Source organism: Panthera pardus, unplaced genomic scaffold (assembly GCF_024362965.1).
Source record: "Panthera pardus isolate Hobbes unplaced genomic scaffold, ASM2436296v1 HiC_scaffold_2, whole genome shotgun sequence".
NCBI lineage: Eukaryota > Metazoa > Chordata > Mammalia > Carnivora > Felidae > Panthera > Panthera pardus.
This window is the reverse complement of record NW_026526765.1, coordinates 136,131,900-136,149,097: the sequence shown is the minus strand read 5'-3', so window position 1 is coordinate 136,149,097 and position 17,198 is coordinate 136,131,900. Positions and strand designations below refer to the sequence as shown.

The 17,198-nt window shown below is 45.8% G+C and overlaps 1 protein-coding gene across 6 annotated transcripts in view; it reads right to left on the bottom strand.

The window, feature by feature from the left end:
• Nucleotides 1-17,198, bottom strand: part of ZNF608 (zinc finger protein 608) — a 117,705-nt gene that overhangs the window by 46,364 nt on the left and 54,143 nt on the right. For 5 of the 6 annotated variants that reach the window (XM_019469530.2, XM_053907530.1, XM_019469528.2 and 2 more), the window contains exon 2: nt 16,585-16,840. The exons of the other annotated variant lie outside the window; for it this stretch is intronic. In XM_019469530.2, coding sequence (XP_019325075.1) covers nt 16,585-16,840 — 256 coding nt within the window. The remainder of the gene's footprint in view (nt 1-16,584; nt 16,841-17,198) is intronic. 6 annotated transcript variants of the gene reach the window in all.

The following is a 17,198-nucleotide window of genomic DNA, read 5'->3' as shown; positions in this document are numbered from 1 at the left end:
AAAGGTCAGAAAAGTAGACCGATATAAGAGGTTGTTCAATGTGTAACTAAAAGCAGCTCCAGAAAGAGAGAACGTGGAAACAGAAAATACACCCCCTCCAAAGAAAGACATCTAGAAAATCTCTAACGCCTGAGTTCCCAGTGAGAGAGCTGAGCTCAACACAAGACATAAGAAAGACTCTTGCCAAAGGATGTCACTGAAAGATATCAGAATGCTGAGGACAAAGAAGAGAGGAAGGCCTGGCAGATCGGTGGGGACAAACAGCCATCACACTCAAGACTTCAAATCAGGATGGCATTGAACTTCTCAGGGACAACACTCAGGAGAGCTCAGAGCATGGAGTAATGCCTTCAAGTCAGACAGAAAATGATTTTCCCCCCATTCTTCATCTAGCCACTTCATCAGTCAACTATGAGGGTTGAAGGAAAACACGTGCAAACATCTGACATTTGAAAAATTTTACTTCCCATGAATGCTTTCTTAGAAAACTAATGGAAAAGATGGGCTTCACCAAAACGAAAGACAGACACACGAGCGAAACATACACAGATCCAGGCAGTAGGGCGTCCAACACAAGAATGGAATCTTCAGGGTGGAGGAGAGAGAGCTCAGTTTTTAAAACCATTTCACGAGGCCTCTGCATAATCCCTAAACTACTGGTCCCAATGGGAGCAGATCCAAAGACTCTGGAGAGACTACTCCAAAAGATAAAAGGCACAGAATGCTGGAGGTATTTTACCAGCTTCGAAGCAATTTCTAATTCTGGCAGGACAGTTCCTGGTGAATTAGTGATGGGTACATAGAACACTAAGCAAATAAAAAAACAAGACGATTAACTCCAGAGAGCCAGTTGGGTGAGAAAAGAAAATAATCGTAACACACGGTGTGTGAATAGTATGTCCACAGGTACAGTCACGTCAACACTGAATGCTGACCTGAGAAAAAAATCACCTACGGTAGGCAGTCTCCAAGATGGTCCCAAATAATCCCTGCTTCTTGGAGTTGATACCCTTATGTGATACCCTCCCTTCCTGGAGTCTGGGCTGGACTTACTGACTTCTAAGGAACAGAGTAAGTGGCAAAAGTAACAGGCTGTTGTTCTCTCAGACATGACATTACGCAAAGGCTCTTGAGTCTATCTTGGACTTGTTGTCTCTTGCTGGCGAAGCAATGTACGAAGTCATGCTCAGCCCGATGGGGAGGCTCCTGTGATTCCTGCCCACAGGAACCGCGAGATAATCAATGTTTGCGACTCGGAGGCACTCGGTTTTGGAATCATTTGTTACGCAGCAAGGGATAATACAACTAACTATTTGGGAGAACAGGAGGCAGGAAAATCTGAATGGGGAGAGGGGAGTATGAGCTAACTCCCCAGCTTCCACATGAAGTTAAGATAAAATGCCTAAGACTAAAAACTTACATCAAGAAACAGCCACAGAAACAGGTGTTTTCAAACTGTAAAGAAAATACAAGCTAACAGAGTTTAAAGCAGTTTATTGCCTCTGGCAAGCAGGAGCAGGTGAAGGCAAAAGTGGAGGTTTTCTGTTGTTGTTACAGAACTAGAAGAACTCTGGCTTTTTCTATCATCAACACATATAAGCCGAAGGAAAGTTAAAAAGAAAATTATACTACCTTCATGTGTTCACGCTCAGGCAGCCTATAAATTCTCTATTTTGCAGCCGTCTTTTGGACACTTTAAGGATTTTTTTAAGATTTTATCTTAAAATAATCTCTACACCCAATGTGGGGCTCGAACTCACAACCCTGAGATCAAGACTTGCACGCTCTACCGACTGAGCCGACCAGGCACCCCTGGACACTTTAAGGACTGTTTTTGTTTTTTTAAACATTTATTTATTTTATTTTGAGACAGGGACAGAGAGAGAGAGAGAGACAGACAGACAGAATGTCAAGCAGGCTCCAACAATGTCAGTGTAGAGCAGGCCCTTCCAATGCAACTGATGATGCGACCTTTCGGGAGTCTTTTCAGATAATGTCTTCCGTGTGCTCGTTCCTCCTTGGAATGTACCAGGGCATAAAATATATGTCGGCCTCCTCACCCCAGACTCCACTCTACCTGCCCAACTGCTAACAGTTCAAGAATGGTTTCAGTAAATAAAGAGCTCTAGAAGTAGATCCACTGTGGGACACTTGAGGCATGGCCACCTGCTGTTTGACGGGATTTGGCATGAACCCAGAGGGTGACTTAAGGGTCATGGCCATCGAGGTGGGCTGGTCGCTAACAATTCTCTTCAGAATCCTGTGAGTCTGAAACGATTCGAGCAAGAACACTCTACGGGCGTCACATTCCCTCGTTCTGCACACCTCTGGTACCTTCTTTCTAAACCCTCCCATTTTGCAGAGGAGGAAAGCGAGGCCCAGAGCCGAGGAAACGCACCTGGCTTTCACAGTGGGCAAGGGATAACGTCTGCCAAAGCAGAGGAAGCAACAGACACGCTCTAACAGAACCTCATTCGGTCATCGTACATGCGTGTATTTTTACAACAAATGGGATGGGAGGAAGCGGGACTTACCAACGCTAGCTGAACAGCTGCATGGTTTTCCATTTTCCTTTCAACTAGTCTCCGTTTTCTCTTAAGGCCAGCACGCTGTAGTAACCACAGCGTCACAGCAATCACATCCTTTTGTTTTAATTTGGTTTTTCTCATGGTTGAGCCACACGTCTTTGGAGTACCGAGAACTCTGGAGGATTCTGCCACGGTACTTTTTTTTTAAAAAAAAAACAAAAAACAAAAAACAAAAAAAAAACACAAGATCTGCTAAATGCAGGGGGCCCGGGTGGCTCAGTCAGTTAAGGATCCGACTCGATTTGGGCTCAGGCCATGATCTCAGCGTTCTGGAGTTCAAGCCCCACAACTGTCTCTGCGCTGACAGCAGGGAGCCTGCTTGGGATTCTCTCTCCCTGTCTCTCTCTGCCCCTCCCCTGCTTGTGCACAGGCGCCCAAACTCTCTCTCTCTCAAAAACATAAATAAAACATTTTTTTTTTTTTAATCTGCTACAGGGATAGATTTAGAACACTGCAGCCAAAAAGATAAAGGAGAATGTTTAACAAAACAATTCCATGCGCTTCTCGCTGTGTGAGCTCATGCCCTTCCAGGATCTTAAGAAACACAGCATTTTGTATGAAATATAAAATGCTTCCCTTGCTCCCTTCTCATGGGGGGGGCTGTGAAGGTGCATTGGGTCTCACGTGCTTTTTTTTAGTCAAGTATTGTCACTCAAGTTGCTTTTCCCAAATCAAGTAACCAAAAATTAAGAAGTTCATGTGCACAGAAGACAGGCTTTGGCTGCCTTCAAGCAATTTCACTGTTTTGATGTTGGCTTCTGATCAAGCATCTTACGCTTACCGACTGGCCTGGTCCTCCCACCGCCCCTTTGTCACTTGGCATTAATTATCAGAAGGAAATAAATGGGGCCATGACACCAAACACTGAACTATACAAGTTGAAGCTGCCAGAATTTACGGACAGAATCACACAAATTGAGACTCCCTGACGATCCCCTTCCTGCGCAAACACGTTTTTCTACTTTCCAAAGTACGCAACGGTTTACACTGTGTAAATACACGACAGTGGGGGCGCCTGGGTGGCTCGGTGGGTTAAGCGTCCGACTTCGGCTCAGGTCACGATCTCGCGGTCCGTGAGTTCGAGCCCCGCGTCGGGCTCTGTGCTGACAGCTCAGAGCCTGGAGCCTGTTTCGGATTCTGTGTCTCCCTCTCTCTCTGACCCTCCCCCGTTCATGCTCTGTCTCTCTCCGTCTCAAAAATAAATAAATGTTAAAAAAAAAAAAAAAAAATACACGACAGTGAAGGGTGCACAGTCCAGGCATGGTATCTGCATCTCCCGTGAGTAAAGTGGAGCGTCAAAGCCTGGGTCTAGAAGAATCAAATGGTGGCGGGGGGGGGGATAACTTCCCATCGAGCCAGAACTCAGACCCCAGGGGATTTGGGTTAGCTGCCAGGCCTGGATTATTCTCCAGAAGAGAACCCCAGGGTGGTCCAGCCCGCCCTCTAATGAAACCTTGAGGTAAGCCTTTGTGGCTCACGAGACCCTTCCCAAGCCGTCACCGAAGCTACTGCAACTCTGTGGTATTAGATTCTCCTTCAGACCCTGTCTCGATTTCCACTCAAGTCATAAATTCCCCACAGGTTATTTTCCTCCCTTCGAGAAAATGCAGACAGCGATGTTAACCACAGTCACACTCAACATGTCATGCCTGGTTGAAATTCCATACTTGGAAATGTGCTACTGCGAGGAATTTCAAGCTCAGGAGGACTGGTGGGGCGGACGATATCTATTTCAAGCCGGTATTTAATTCAGAAGTCAGATATAAAGGGAGACGTCCTAGAGGCAGTATACTTTGGATTCTCTAGTAACTGACTGAGGATTTTGTGGTCAATGCTCTCCGCCTGAATCACTCAAGACTTAACACGTAGTCAATATAAGCCTAAGTCCCTCACCGCATTCTGCCTCTGTGCAAGCTGACCCTCCGTTCCCCTAATCCTACTGGGGTCATCTGTCCCAGTAGAACCTGCCACTTTTTTAGAACTCCCTGGGAACAGGATACCGCTTTTGTGGTCACCTTTCCCAAACAGAGGCATCATGGAAGAGACAGGCTCAATATAAAGAAGGCTGTCATCAGGGCGCCGGGGTGGCTCGGTCCGTTGAGCATCCGACTTCAGCTCAGGTCATGATCTCGCGGTTCGTGAGTTCGAGCCCCGCGTACGGCTCTGCGCTGACGGCTTGGAGCGCAGAACCTGCTTTGGATTCTGTGTATCCCTCTGTCTCTGCCCCTCCCCTGCTCATGCTCTGTCTCTCTCTCTCAAAAGTCAACATTAAAAAAATTTTTAAATAAAAAAAAAAAAAAAAAAAAGAAGACGACCGTCATCGTTCCAGTCTATGGCCTCCTCACTTGCCCGCCCTTGGGTATTCAAAGACCCATGGAGCTCAAAACACCTCTCGTTGCTCGCTTCCTGCCGCCAGCTCGGTTCCAGGCTCGGAGTGCGAAACCAAGGCTTCCAACCCCAACGATGGTTCTTCTGCGCTTCCAGTATTCACCCCTGCCCCTGGTACGTTTGTTTGGGTAAGAAACAATAAGTGGACGCTCGAGGTGCTAGAAGAATCACTCTCTGTGAGTCCCGCCTGGGACCGGCTGGCTCTTCAAATCTGCAAAAGCTGCGAGGTATTCTGGAGAAGCCGAGGAAGGTGGTGGAGAGCAGGCTTTGTGGTGTTACTCAAGCAAAATAAGACACATGAAATGTTCTCAGTCAGCTCTTGCGACTCGACCTACTTCAAAAGTTGTCTGTCAACGTGGCTATCGGGAAGACATATACATGACAACATACAAACTGTGCAGATGTACAAGTGACTCCCCGAGGAGCTGGCAGGACACAGGCTGCCCGCCGAGCCAGAGAATGCGTGCCACTGCCTCTGATGTACGGGAAGTGGTTGGCCATTTTTCCTCTTGTTATGAAACGTGTAGTCAAAAAACAACATTTTGGGTATTTCTGCAAAAATATTTGGTGAATATTAAATTAAAAAAAAAAAACAACAACACATCTCACTCTATACGCCGAATTAAGTTCCCACATTTCAGTCAAAACCTCCAATTGACAAGCAAATGTTTATTTGCCTCTTAGCATATTTTTAAAGTAATTGGTTGCATTCATACATTCATACGCGCGCGCACACAGATTTAAACACGAGGAAAGGCTGATCACATCAGGTACAAACAAGACATCCAGTCCAGGAAGGACACAGAGCCATGAGACTCAGATCGCCTGTGCCTCAGTTTCCCCGCAAGAGTAAAAGAGCTCATGAGGGGAGAAAATGCTGGTTAATTAGACGGTGTTGGCAGAGCACGGTGAAGTTCTCCAGGCAAAAGCATTCAGTTGTTCTGACTGAACATGGCCAAATGTGCCACGCGTCACGTAAAGGAAAGGGCCGCGTTTCTAACACCCAGGGAGCGAAAACACCGCGCAAGTGTTTCAGATACGTATTTGAGTCAGAAGGCTTCACTTGAAATGAATGCCACATACACGGGTGTGGCGTATTTATACCTGTTCCACTTACTACGCAGTTACAAGCGATTATCAAATGGGCGGCATGGGTCTTGCCTAACGCACATCACCTTTTATCAGACCTGTCTTGGGTCTTCTGACTGTTATATCGGACTTTGCTAGAGACTCTGCAGTTGTGCCCACGAGCCTAATTCTGCAAGCTTCTTGGGTGAGAACAGATTTCCGCAACTTCGGACAGGCCTTCCCCTGGATTGTAGTCTACTCTCCTTTGGCCAGAAAAATATCAGCCAATCTTATCTGAGCACAGAAGGGGTGAAGAAGGGTACAGGTGAGAACACGTTAGTAGATATTACTTTTGTTAAGTTTGTTTGTTTGTTTGTTTTTGAGAGACAGGGAGAGAGCAGGTGAGAGCCAGAGACAGCGGGAGAGAGGGGATCCCAAACAGGCTCCCCACTGTCAGCACAGAGCCCGGCACGGGGCTCAAACTCATGAACTAAGAGATCATGACCTGGGCCAAGATCAAGAGCCGGACGCTCAACCGACTGAGCCACCCAGGCCCCCCTAGTAGATATTACTTTTAAAATCTACCTGGACAGTTCCACTCACTGCAGCTATACATGGAAGCAGCCAAAGAAAGAGGCTAAAGGAAAAAGAAAATAGGGGCGCCTTGGTGGCTCAGTCGGTTAAGCATCCGACTTTGGCTCAGGTCATGATCTCATGGTCCGTGGGTTCGAGCCCCGCGTCGGGCTCTGTGCTGACAGCTCGGAGCCTGGAGCCTGTTTTGGATTCTATGTCTCCCTCTTCCTCTGACCCTCCCCTGTTCATGCTCTCTCTCTCTCTCTCTCTGTCTCAAAAATAAATAAATGTTAAAAATTAAATAAAGGAAAAAGAAAATAAATGTTGGAAGCAGGGGGGGCGGGGGGGGGGGCGGCAAGGGGAGGCTGGGGTGTGCTAGGGCAGAACCTGCACAAAGCCTGAGTATGTCAAGTGACAAATTACAGATTATCAACAAATCACAAGGTGCAAAGGATTTCCGTAAAGGTTCTGTCCTTCGCCCATCCTTCTTCTGAAGGAGCAGAACCCAAGACTATGCATTTGACTTACAACCTCATCCCTGTTGTCATGACAACGTGTCAGTGAGCCCAAAGTCAGGAAGGTTAGATGAGAAGGGCATTCGCAACCAGGGCCAGATACACAGGTACAACATTTTGGGAAAGCAGTTACGCACAAGTATTTAGTAACGCCTATTAAAACTGTTCGCGTCCTTTGACTCGGCGATTGTTTCCGAAACGCTGACCCTACGATAGTAACCGCAAAGTCATAAAACGATACAAATACTTCACACACAAACATATACCATGCAGGGTGATACTTATCTCAGAGGCTGAAGGCAATGTAAATATCCATCCTTAGAGGAACTTGCATTAAATTTTGTGTGTCCGTGCCATAAAATGTTTTATATCAACGGAAAGAACGTCTTAGAAAGCGGTTTCATAACATCAGAAATGCTTATGGTTTAATGTTAAGATTAAAAGAGAAAGCAATATTCAAAAGCGTATTTACCAAATGATCTCAAATACATTTTTTTTTTTTTTTTAAACGCATATTTAAAAAGCTAAGGAGGGGCGCCTGGATGGCTCAGTCAGTTGAGCCTTTGACTCTTGATTTCAGCTCAGGTCATGATCTCCTGGCTCCTGAGTTGCACCGTCACGTCGGGCTCTGCGCTGACAGTCTGGAGCCTGCTTAGGATTCTCTCTCCCTCTCTCTCTGCCCCTCCCCCACTTTTGCGCACAAACACGCACGCTCTCTCTCTCTCTCTCTCAGAATAAATGGATAAACTTTTAAAAAGTAAAATAAAATAAACAGCTAAGGGGTAAACCAACAAATTAAAGTGGTTGCCTGAATAGTGAGATTAAAGGTGATTTGGTTTTCCTTCTACCTTTTGGGTGTTTCCCCTCTGCGGGGGTCCTAAAATGACCAGGTATTCCTTTTATCACCAGAAAATTAAAACCCTACTGAGGGTATGAATGACTGAGGGGAAAAAGCAAACCGAATTATTTTGTTGCCCCTTTTTTTGGAGATGGGTCTAGGAAGAGCAAGATGGGAAGGTGAATTATAATACAATGTAATCACATTTTATAATGGCTTCCTCCCCCCCCCCCAAAAAAAATCAGTGACAAAGTAGATTTGCAGAGCTCTATTTTCCAGATTGTCTAGGCCAAACTTAATTTAAAAGTAACATATTCTTGACTAGAAAGCTACACCACGCAGGTATCAAGACCATACCACTTTGTTCCGTGAATTTATTCAACATTCAACAAATATGTATGGCACACTTACTCTGTGCCAGGCGCTGGGGATCCAACAGTGAACAAAACAGATGGGATCTGTGGACTAAAGAAGCTTCCAGCTTAGTGGGGCAGAAAGGGATGGTTTGTATACATCAACCCAGCTGAAGCTGATTCAGTGACTCCTGCCAAAATCAGACGCTACCCTTATAAAGAATTTCCTATCATTCTGTGCTTAAAAATAAAGACGCCAGTTACTACATCACATTTTACGCCCTCTTCCCAAAGAGTGCTGTGTGAAATACATGGGCACTTTTGTGCAGTGGAAATCCCGAACACCTAGGCAGGAGTAGCTGTGAAGAGTAAGGGGACTCCAAGGCACCTGGGTGGTTCAATTAGTTAAGTGTCCAACTTCGGCTCAGGTCATGATCTCGTGGTTCATAAGCTTGCGCCCCGCGCCGGGCTCTGTGCTGACAGCTCAGAGCCTGGAGCCTGCTTCGGATTCTGTATCTCCCTCTCTCTCTGTCTGTCTCTCTCTCTCTCCCTCCCTCTCAAAAATAAACATTAAAAAAAAAAGAGAGCAAGGGGTCTCCAAGTCTTGCTGCCTTGCACAGAGAAATCCCTTTCTAAGTCTCCTTCATAAACATACAGATAATAACAGTGTACTTTGCATTCTGTTCTAAGGATTAAAGGAAATTATTATCTAGGAGGCATGTCTAGCACAATGCCTGGTACAAACACTCAACAAATCAATCCTTTCTCTCATCCATAAAATACATATTAAAGCAACGAAGAGTCAAAGACAAAGATGCCAATGAAATGGGGGCTGGGGTAAGCGGGAGTGACTGCTGGTGGGATAGAGGGATTCCTTGAGGTAATGAAATTGTTCGAAAATGAACTGTGGTGATGGTTGCGGGACTCCTTAATACATTCAAAAAAAAAAAAACAAAAAAAACCCCGCTGAATTATCCACTTTAAATGGATGGATTGTATGCTGTGTGAATTAGATCTCAATAAAGTTGCTATAAACACTGTATGTAAAAAGTTAATGAAATACTTGCCATCAACATTCCCAGGGGGGCCAAAAACGATTCTCTGCAACTAATGAGAGTATCTTCATTTTTGTGATTAGAAAACAAACAGGCCTTCAGGGGCGCCTGGGTGGCTCAGTCAGTTAAGCATCCGACTCTTGATTTTGGCTCAGGTCATGATCTCATGGTCTTGAGATCCGGATGGAGCTTGCTTAAGATTCTCTCTCTCTCCCCCTCCCTCTGCCCCTCCCCCGTGCACTCCCTCTCTCTCAAAAAAAAAAAAAAAACAAAAACATAAAAAGAAAAAGAAAATATGTCTTCAGTTCAAAGTCACTATAATATTAAGGCTCAAGATTTTCTTACCAACTTCTTTATAGGGAAAAGCAAAGCAAAGGAGGACAACACTATACACGCGAATCTTAGAACACAGCTTCTTAAATCTTTTGCTATTATACTCAAGTCCTAAGGGAAGTTCAATTTTACAGGTCTTACATTCTGTATTCACATCTAAAAGTTTCGCTACCGTATCAACCAACCAAAGGTTCACAAAAGGCCTTTACACGGGGAGTTTAAAGCTGACTGCTTCATTACTTAACACATAATGTCAACACCAAAATATACACACAAGTGACACAAAAAGAACAAATGTTTGGTCTAAAAACATGAAGCTGAATCCTAACAGCAGCTTATTTTTCACGCCGACAAGCGGTGATGTGACTGTGGTATTGCTTTCCAGCAAAACGAGCCATCACTCATCCTAGCAGATGGTTGCCCCATTACCTCATCAGGAAAGCATAAAACAGGTAGGTCCAGAGGAAAGGAAAACCCAGGAAGACGGCCCAGGCAAGCCCTCCCTGGGTCCCTTCCTTATACTCCCCTTCATTCATAAATCTTTACAGAGTGCACACTGCAAGCACCTGGCCCCCATGTTTAATTTCTGATTTTTTGGTGAAACTGGTAACGTGAGTTTCTGTGCTGTTAAAAAAAAAAAAACCAAGTAACTTTGATGTGCATCGTCACCGTTTCTAATCTACATCCTTAGACCAAGCTCGTTTTCATTAGAAAAGAAGTTTCTCGCCACTGAACCCAGAACGATCAGATACCCAGGATGGTGTGCGGTCCAGCAAATATACGGAGAGGGTTTGCCGTCGGGGTTGCCTTTCGCACGTGAAAACGTGTGGGACTTGTGCACTCTGGAGGCCCAGCCTGGAGCTGCTCGCCACCAAGGGTGACGAACGTCCGCTTTTCATTGGCAACTGCCACGGCAAGCGTGCCCAGCAGGGCGAAGATACAACGTTGGCCAATACACAGAGCGGCACTGACTAGGAGTTCCTCCGGCCCTCCAACCCTCTGTTGAGTTCACGTTGAACAGCAAGGCCGGACGCTTTTTTTCCACTGGCTCAGTGATTGATTAGCCGGCTGGGACCACCTGCGAAACCCACAGACCAGAGGCTGCTTTAGCTCCACTTAGCACATCACTGATAGGAGAAGGGCGTCCGTGAGCCATCTTCACATTCCCCGTGGCTGCATAGCTCTTAATCCTCCCTGGCGTGGCAGGTAACGAAATGAGAAGCGAAAGCGGGCATCTGACTCGCCTTGTGAGTCAAAGCTGAATTTATGAAATCACTGGGAAATACCTCAATAAGTAATAACATTTCACTTGGTGAAAAAAAAGGTTAACGCACCAACCCCGTGCTCCACTACCGAAAACACAAAGCAAGCCGGGATTTGTATTTAATCTCTTCTCCAATCAAAATTGAAAAAGGAAGTCCCAGGTCCAGGAACAAGTTTGGGCAGTCAATACCGCAGAATAGGAGTAACAACACCGTACGTCAGATCTGTCGTCAATTTATACGGGATCAAGTTAAGGACTTAACTTGAAACCCCTCTGCTTCCCATGTAAACGCTATCCTCTTTGTGACTTTGGAGATGCGGGAGAAGCAGAAGAATTGAAGAATTGAAGACAATCACTGGCTTCCCCAACTGGTCACCTTTAAAACATTCATTCATGGGGCGCCTGGGTGGCTCAGTCGGTTAAGCGGCCGACTTCAGCTCAGGTCATGATCTCATGGTCCGTGAGTTCGAGCCCCGCGTCAGGCTCTGTGCTGACAGCTCAGAGCCTGGAGCCTGTTTCAGATTCCATGTCTCCCTCTCTCTCTGACCCTCCCCTGTGCATGCTCTGTCTCTCTCTGTCTCAAAAATAAAGAAACGTTACCAAAAAAAAAAATTTTAAACATTCATTCTTGGGGCGCCTGGGTGGCTCAGTCGGTAAGCGTCCGACTTCAGTTCAGGTCATGATCTCATGGTTCGTGAGTTCAAGCCCCGCGTGGCGCTCTGTGCTGACAGCTCACAGCCTGGAGCCTGCTTCAGATTCTGTGTCTCCCTCTCTCTCTGCTCCTCCCCCACTCACATTCCGTCTCTCTCTCAAAAATAAATAAACATCAAAAAAAAAAATTTAAAACATTAATTCCCAAGACTGCTGTTCTTGGAAAACACACAGAACTTCAGATGGAGAAACTCAAAGAACGATTCTTCCTTTTACACCAGATGCTACTAAGTCTTCTCTAAAAAAAACACACTTACTCACTTTAATAAGCTGCCAGTTGCATTTTCACTGTCCCCTCTGAAAGCTCCCAGTGATGCTGGGAGTCCAGTCTTTTATTTGCTGCTTTATTATTAACTTTTCTTTAATACTCTGGGTTTCTGAACTCTTTCAAAAATGATTCAGCAGAAACCACACAGAAACGAAGGCACCATTTCTGGCTCAGTGAAGAACCACGTAGGAAGGTCCACACCACCATATTAATAAATCAGGAAGAGTGGTACCAATTGGAGGTTCATTACACCCCAAAACCTCTGTGAAGTCCAGGTTCATGATCAAACGCCGGACTCCCTTTGTCATTAGCACAGGGATGAAATGGTGATGTGCACCAGCCACACTACAGCATCTGGACAGACATTATCTACCCTGCAAGGTAAACAGGGCGAGGGTGCCTGTCCACTTCATCCCTGAGAAAATGAGGCAGTAACACAGTGACTTCCTTAAAGGGAAAAGGTCAAGCAGCTTGCGAAGGGCGAGGACATCCCCTCTCTCCCCCGAGACAGTGGTTCTCCATCTTGTTTGCACATTAGAATCCCCTGGGGAGTACTGGAAAAAAATAATCAGACAAAAAAACCCACCAAGGCCAGGTCAGCAAACCAGAGCAAAGTGCCATCCCAGACCAAGCCTAGAAGTGGTGCCCGGGCGTGTTTGAATAGCTCTCCGGGTGGTTCAAAGCCACAGGGTTGAGAACCCCAGGCCTCTACCTCTAGATGCTTTAAAGGCCACAGTAAATGACAGTTGTAACAAGGAAACACAGCTGTGTAGCTGAACCGAGTACGTTCTCAGAGAGGGCAAAAAAAAAAAAAAACAAAAACAAAAACAGGGGGGGAGAAAAAGTCCAATAAGAAATACGATTTAATAAAATTCCAAAGGAAAATGCGTTCATAAGAGCTAAAGAGCCAAGCTCAACAGGTAGGTATTTACACTCCACATTTTTTCTGGTTTTATGTCCCCCACGCCCATCCCCACCCCCCAGAAGAGCAAATTTCCCAACAAATAACTATACACAGGCATGTGCGTCCCAAATGTCAGGAGTGAAACGCTAAGGAAATTCTTTCCAACATCTGAGAGTAATTTTGTACAATACCTCATTGCTCCTATGTGCTCACCTTAAAGAAGCAAGAGCAGAGTAAAATAACTAAACATCCAAATGCAGTAATAGTTTTTCTCTCCTATTAAGCACGCTCTGAAACCCACTAATTATTTCCAGAGGGAACTTCTCTTGTAACATGGTACTCCGGAGGACAATTTGGTTCTCAGGCAACCAGGACTCCATGTACTGGCAGTAACACTAAGGGGAAAGTCTGTGACTCAAAGAACCCTCCAGAAATGAGAGATTCCCAGCACAAGAAATAATTAATATTTAGTGGGGATTTCATAGTTCAGTCTTGCTGTTCCCCACTACCTTCCCAAAAACTAGAAAAAAATCGTAAGAACACTCAATGTTCCCCCAAAGACTGCAGATACGAGCTCTTAACACTTCTAGGATCTTCAATATAGATGTGCGCGTGCACACACACACACACACACACACACACACACACACGCATACACACACCTATGAATGCACCTAACAAATTAGGTTTGTTAAAAACACCACCAGGTACACAATAACCTCAAAATGAAACTACAAGGGAAGAAATTTTTTTCAGCTCAATCTACAGGACATGAGTCCCAGGCAACTGACAGTTTCCTGCCTGTTTCCTAAGTGCTCAGTTTGCCTTCTGTTAATGAAACCCCCATTCTGGAAAACTAATCCGGCTTCCTTTCCCCTCTCCTTCTTCCCAAACCCATTCTCTTTTAACTCTGCCCAATAACCGGCTCCAAATGTGTTTGTTCTGTTTCTCTCTTTGTTTTTCCCCAAAGGGAAAAATTAATGGTCGAGTGGGTTTAATTTTTAAATTGGTCCAAGAGGTTTAAAGAGGCTGTACTGAGAAGGAGAAAAAAAAAAAAAAAAGCAAATGGAACTCTCTTGAAAATGGTTACACATTAAACACATATCTTACTGTCCAGGCTAAGGAGGGATTTTTTTTGTTTGTTTTGTTTTTTAAATAAGGAGAGTTCTTAAATTCTGTTGGAGGTCTGAAGTTTAGTTTATTCAGCAAGAATAACTCTGTTCACTGCTGCAGCTCCTTCTTGTCACCACCATCAACATCCACACATTCCAAACCCTGGGAAATGTGAGGGAGTAACAAGAAGGCTGGGGCTGCAGAAGGTTCCATTCCCGTGTCCAAAAAGCACCTAAAGCTGCCAGCGTGCCCCATGGGGACGGAAGACAACCTTGGGGACGGATGGGTCACAGCACACAGAAGCAGGTGCACAGACGCAGGAGACGGATTTCTCAGAGAACAGAGCACAACTGGGGAGGCTGTACCTGCATCACCACCCAATAAAACTAATAAAAAATAATAATCGTAATAATGAAACACCACAAAGCTCTTTGACCGTTTGCCCAGAGTTACTACAGGTTTTGAATACAATTGGCTTTTTTCTCAGTAACCTCATCTCTTATTAGACGCTAAGGTGCAAGTCAAAACCAAGCAGACTTCCAAGCCACGGGAAAAATAACCCGAGACTTATAGGCATGCCAGAAAGTTTGTGGCTAATTTTACAACATGCACCGCCCAGTGAGGTCACACTGCAGGAAGTCGGTCCTGTCGCACACAGGAATAAATAAAATAATGACAAGCAATAAACCAAAGGGCGCTAAGTCGTAGCTGAGAAATAAATGGGAGGTGGCACCTCACCCAAATGAGCGAGTGATTCAAGTCCAAGAAAAATCTTTCTTTCAAGTTTATGGAAATTAACCCTTAGCCTTCCCAAATCTTTTTCTGTTCCTGAATCCTCGGTACCCAGACTCATAATTAACTACAACATCAGATTCCTGTGTCGATTCCTTCTCTGTACTTTTCTCACCAAGATACCAGTCGGACGCCCTTAGCCACCACTTTTCTAGGGAAACCCCGAGAAGACAGAGGGTGTGCAATGCAAAGAGAGGCAAGAGGAGAAGAGTTGCTCCCCACACAGAAGCCCTTGCCCAGAGAGGGTGTTTCAACAGGTAAGCAAGAGAGGAAAACTTTCATTCCAGCTCCTCCTAATCTGGTTGCAGGGGGCCAAGACTTCCCCGTTAAAAGTACAAAGAGGATGGGGTCCCAAAACACCAAGCGTTTCTAAAGCTAAAAGTAAATTTTAACTAGCACTTTCGGGTGAAAGAAAGAGAGCGAGCCCTTCGTATCTGCTGCTTTCATTCACCTTCTCTGGTTCCTTCTTAAATAATTAGTTTTCCTGACTGATGCGGTCTACGAAATTTTGTACCCGATTGCAAAATACATCTTTCAAGGCCTCGAAGATTTTTCTACAATTTTTGCTTTTCTTCCTTGAAACGGTGCGCGCTCCTTTCCGCCTTCTGACAATTACACTCACACCTGTCACCGGATACTCATTCTTCGTTGTCGTTCTCTGCTTTCGTTCCCTCGTGCGGTCCTATTCTCAATTCTTTTCTCTCAACTACTTCCTTCCCAGCAATGATCTCCAATTATTCCCCCTTCCCATCCAGGCAGTCTCCTTGGCATATAGGTTTCCTTTCTCCCCCGGGAGTTTGAGCCCTCAATTTTTTCCCCCTTGATACAGAGGGCCCTGAACTGTGACTCTGGGTCTCAGACCTTTCTGGTTACCCTCGTCTTTGCCCTTAGTCCTGTCCCATCTGTCCGTGATACTGACACCTACCATCTCCCGTCTCCTTGACCAATCTAGCTTTGAGGCAAAGAAAAGGCTTCCCCTGTGTTCCTCACTTTCCTTTGTTCACCTGGGGCACATACCTTCCTCAACGCGGCTCTCTCCTTGGTATTTAGTTTTTAATGACCTGTTGGCTTCTACTATCAATGACACTGGCCATCTGAAACACACTGTACCTGATGATCGTGTGCTAGGAGATGTGGCCAACCAGAGTCTGGGTCCACGGTAGGTATGGCATACGCCACAGTTATGTTTCTAACAGCAATGACAGACTAATCCTAATCCATTTCTCTTGTGACTATTGGGTTTTACTTGCCAGATGGCCTGCTGAGCTTAGGGGCAGGGAAGGTGCTATGTCCCCCGTCAAAGAAGAGAAATGACTGGTTCAACTCGGGCTGAAGCCTCTGACCTTGGGTTCGTTAGCCCCGAGCACCAAGCAGCCACAGCCGTGTCATGGCCATGGCCGCTGGCTAAACGCAAGAACCCCAATCAGCAGGTCAATTTAAACCTCAACAACCCAAGAACAACCACATCAAGACCGAGAGATCGGCTGGCACACCGAGAAGAAAGTGAACTTGAGATCAGTCCGTCTTCCCCATGCCCATGATCCCCCCCTCAGGGGAAAGGGTAACCCTCACCCCTGCTTCCCTGTCTTTCCGTACTGGCACTCGAAACGCAGGCCACTTTCAGGGCCACCTCATCCATCCTGAATGTCAAAGCCGCCGTGAACAGGAAAGAGAAACACGGTTCTGATGTCAACAAAAATCCCCAGACAGTATCAAAACCACTTTTCTCTCCTCTCCGATTACCACCAAACCAAGTCCCCTTACCGGTGGCCATAACGCAATACATCAGGGGGAAAATAGATAAAAGTAAAGTGTATTTACCTTCTTCTGTTTCATGCCACACGATCCCTTCCAAATTCACACTGGTCCCAGGTTCACAGGGCCCCAGACACTCTGGCTCTGTCACTACTCCAACTTCACATGTATTGACACCCACGGAACGAGTCCGAACCAAAAGCTGTTCAACCGGTGCTGCAATATTGGATGAAGATGGGGAAAAGTAGGAGGGCAGAATCTGAGGCGTGAGGCTGCTGGAAATCGGCGGTGGTGGTGCTGGCACTGTAAACAGGGGGTCAACCTGAAAGACAGACAGGCTTACTGCAGGGTGCTGCATTCTCCGAGCTCCTTATAATGCAATCTGTTTATATCACTTCTAGAACACATCACCATTCCAAATTCCATTTGCAAGCAGAACAGGCTTCAGGTGTTTTCGGGGGGCCACCACGTAAAGAAGAGAAATGAGCGTTTGAGGTTTTTCACGCCCGACAGGGCCAACCCTAGGGATCCTGCTTCCAGAATAGACAGGCAGGACTCCCAACGTCCTAAATTCACCGATGGAGAACCGTCAGCCTCAGTCGATGTGCGTGAACTCCGCTCCGCAAAATTAGGACTCTTGCCCCCTTGTAATGAAATCTTACGTTCAAAACTACGGTATT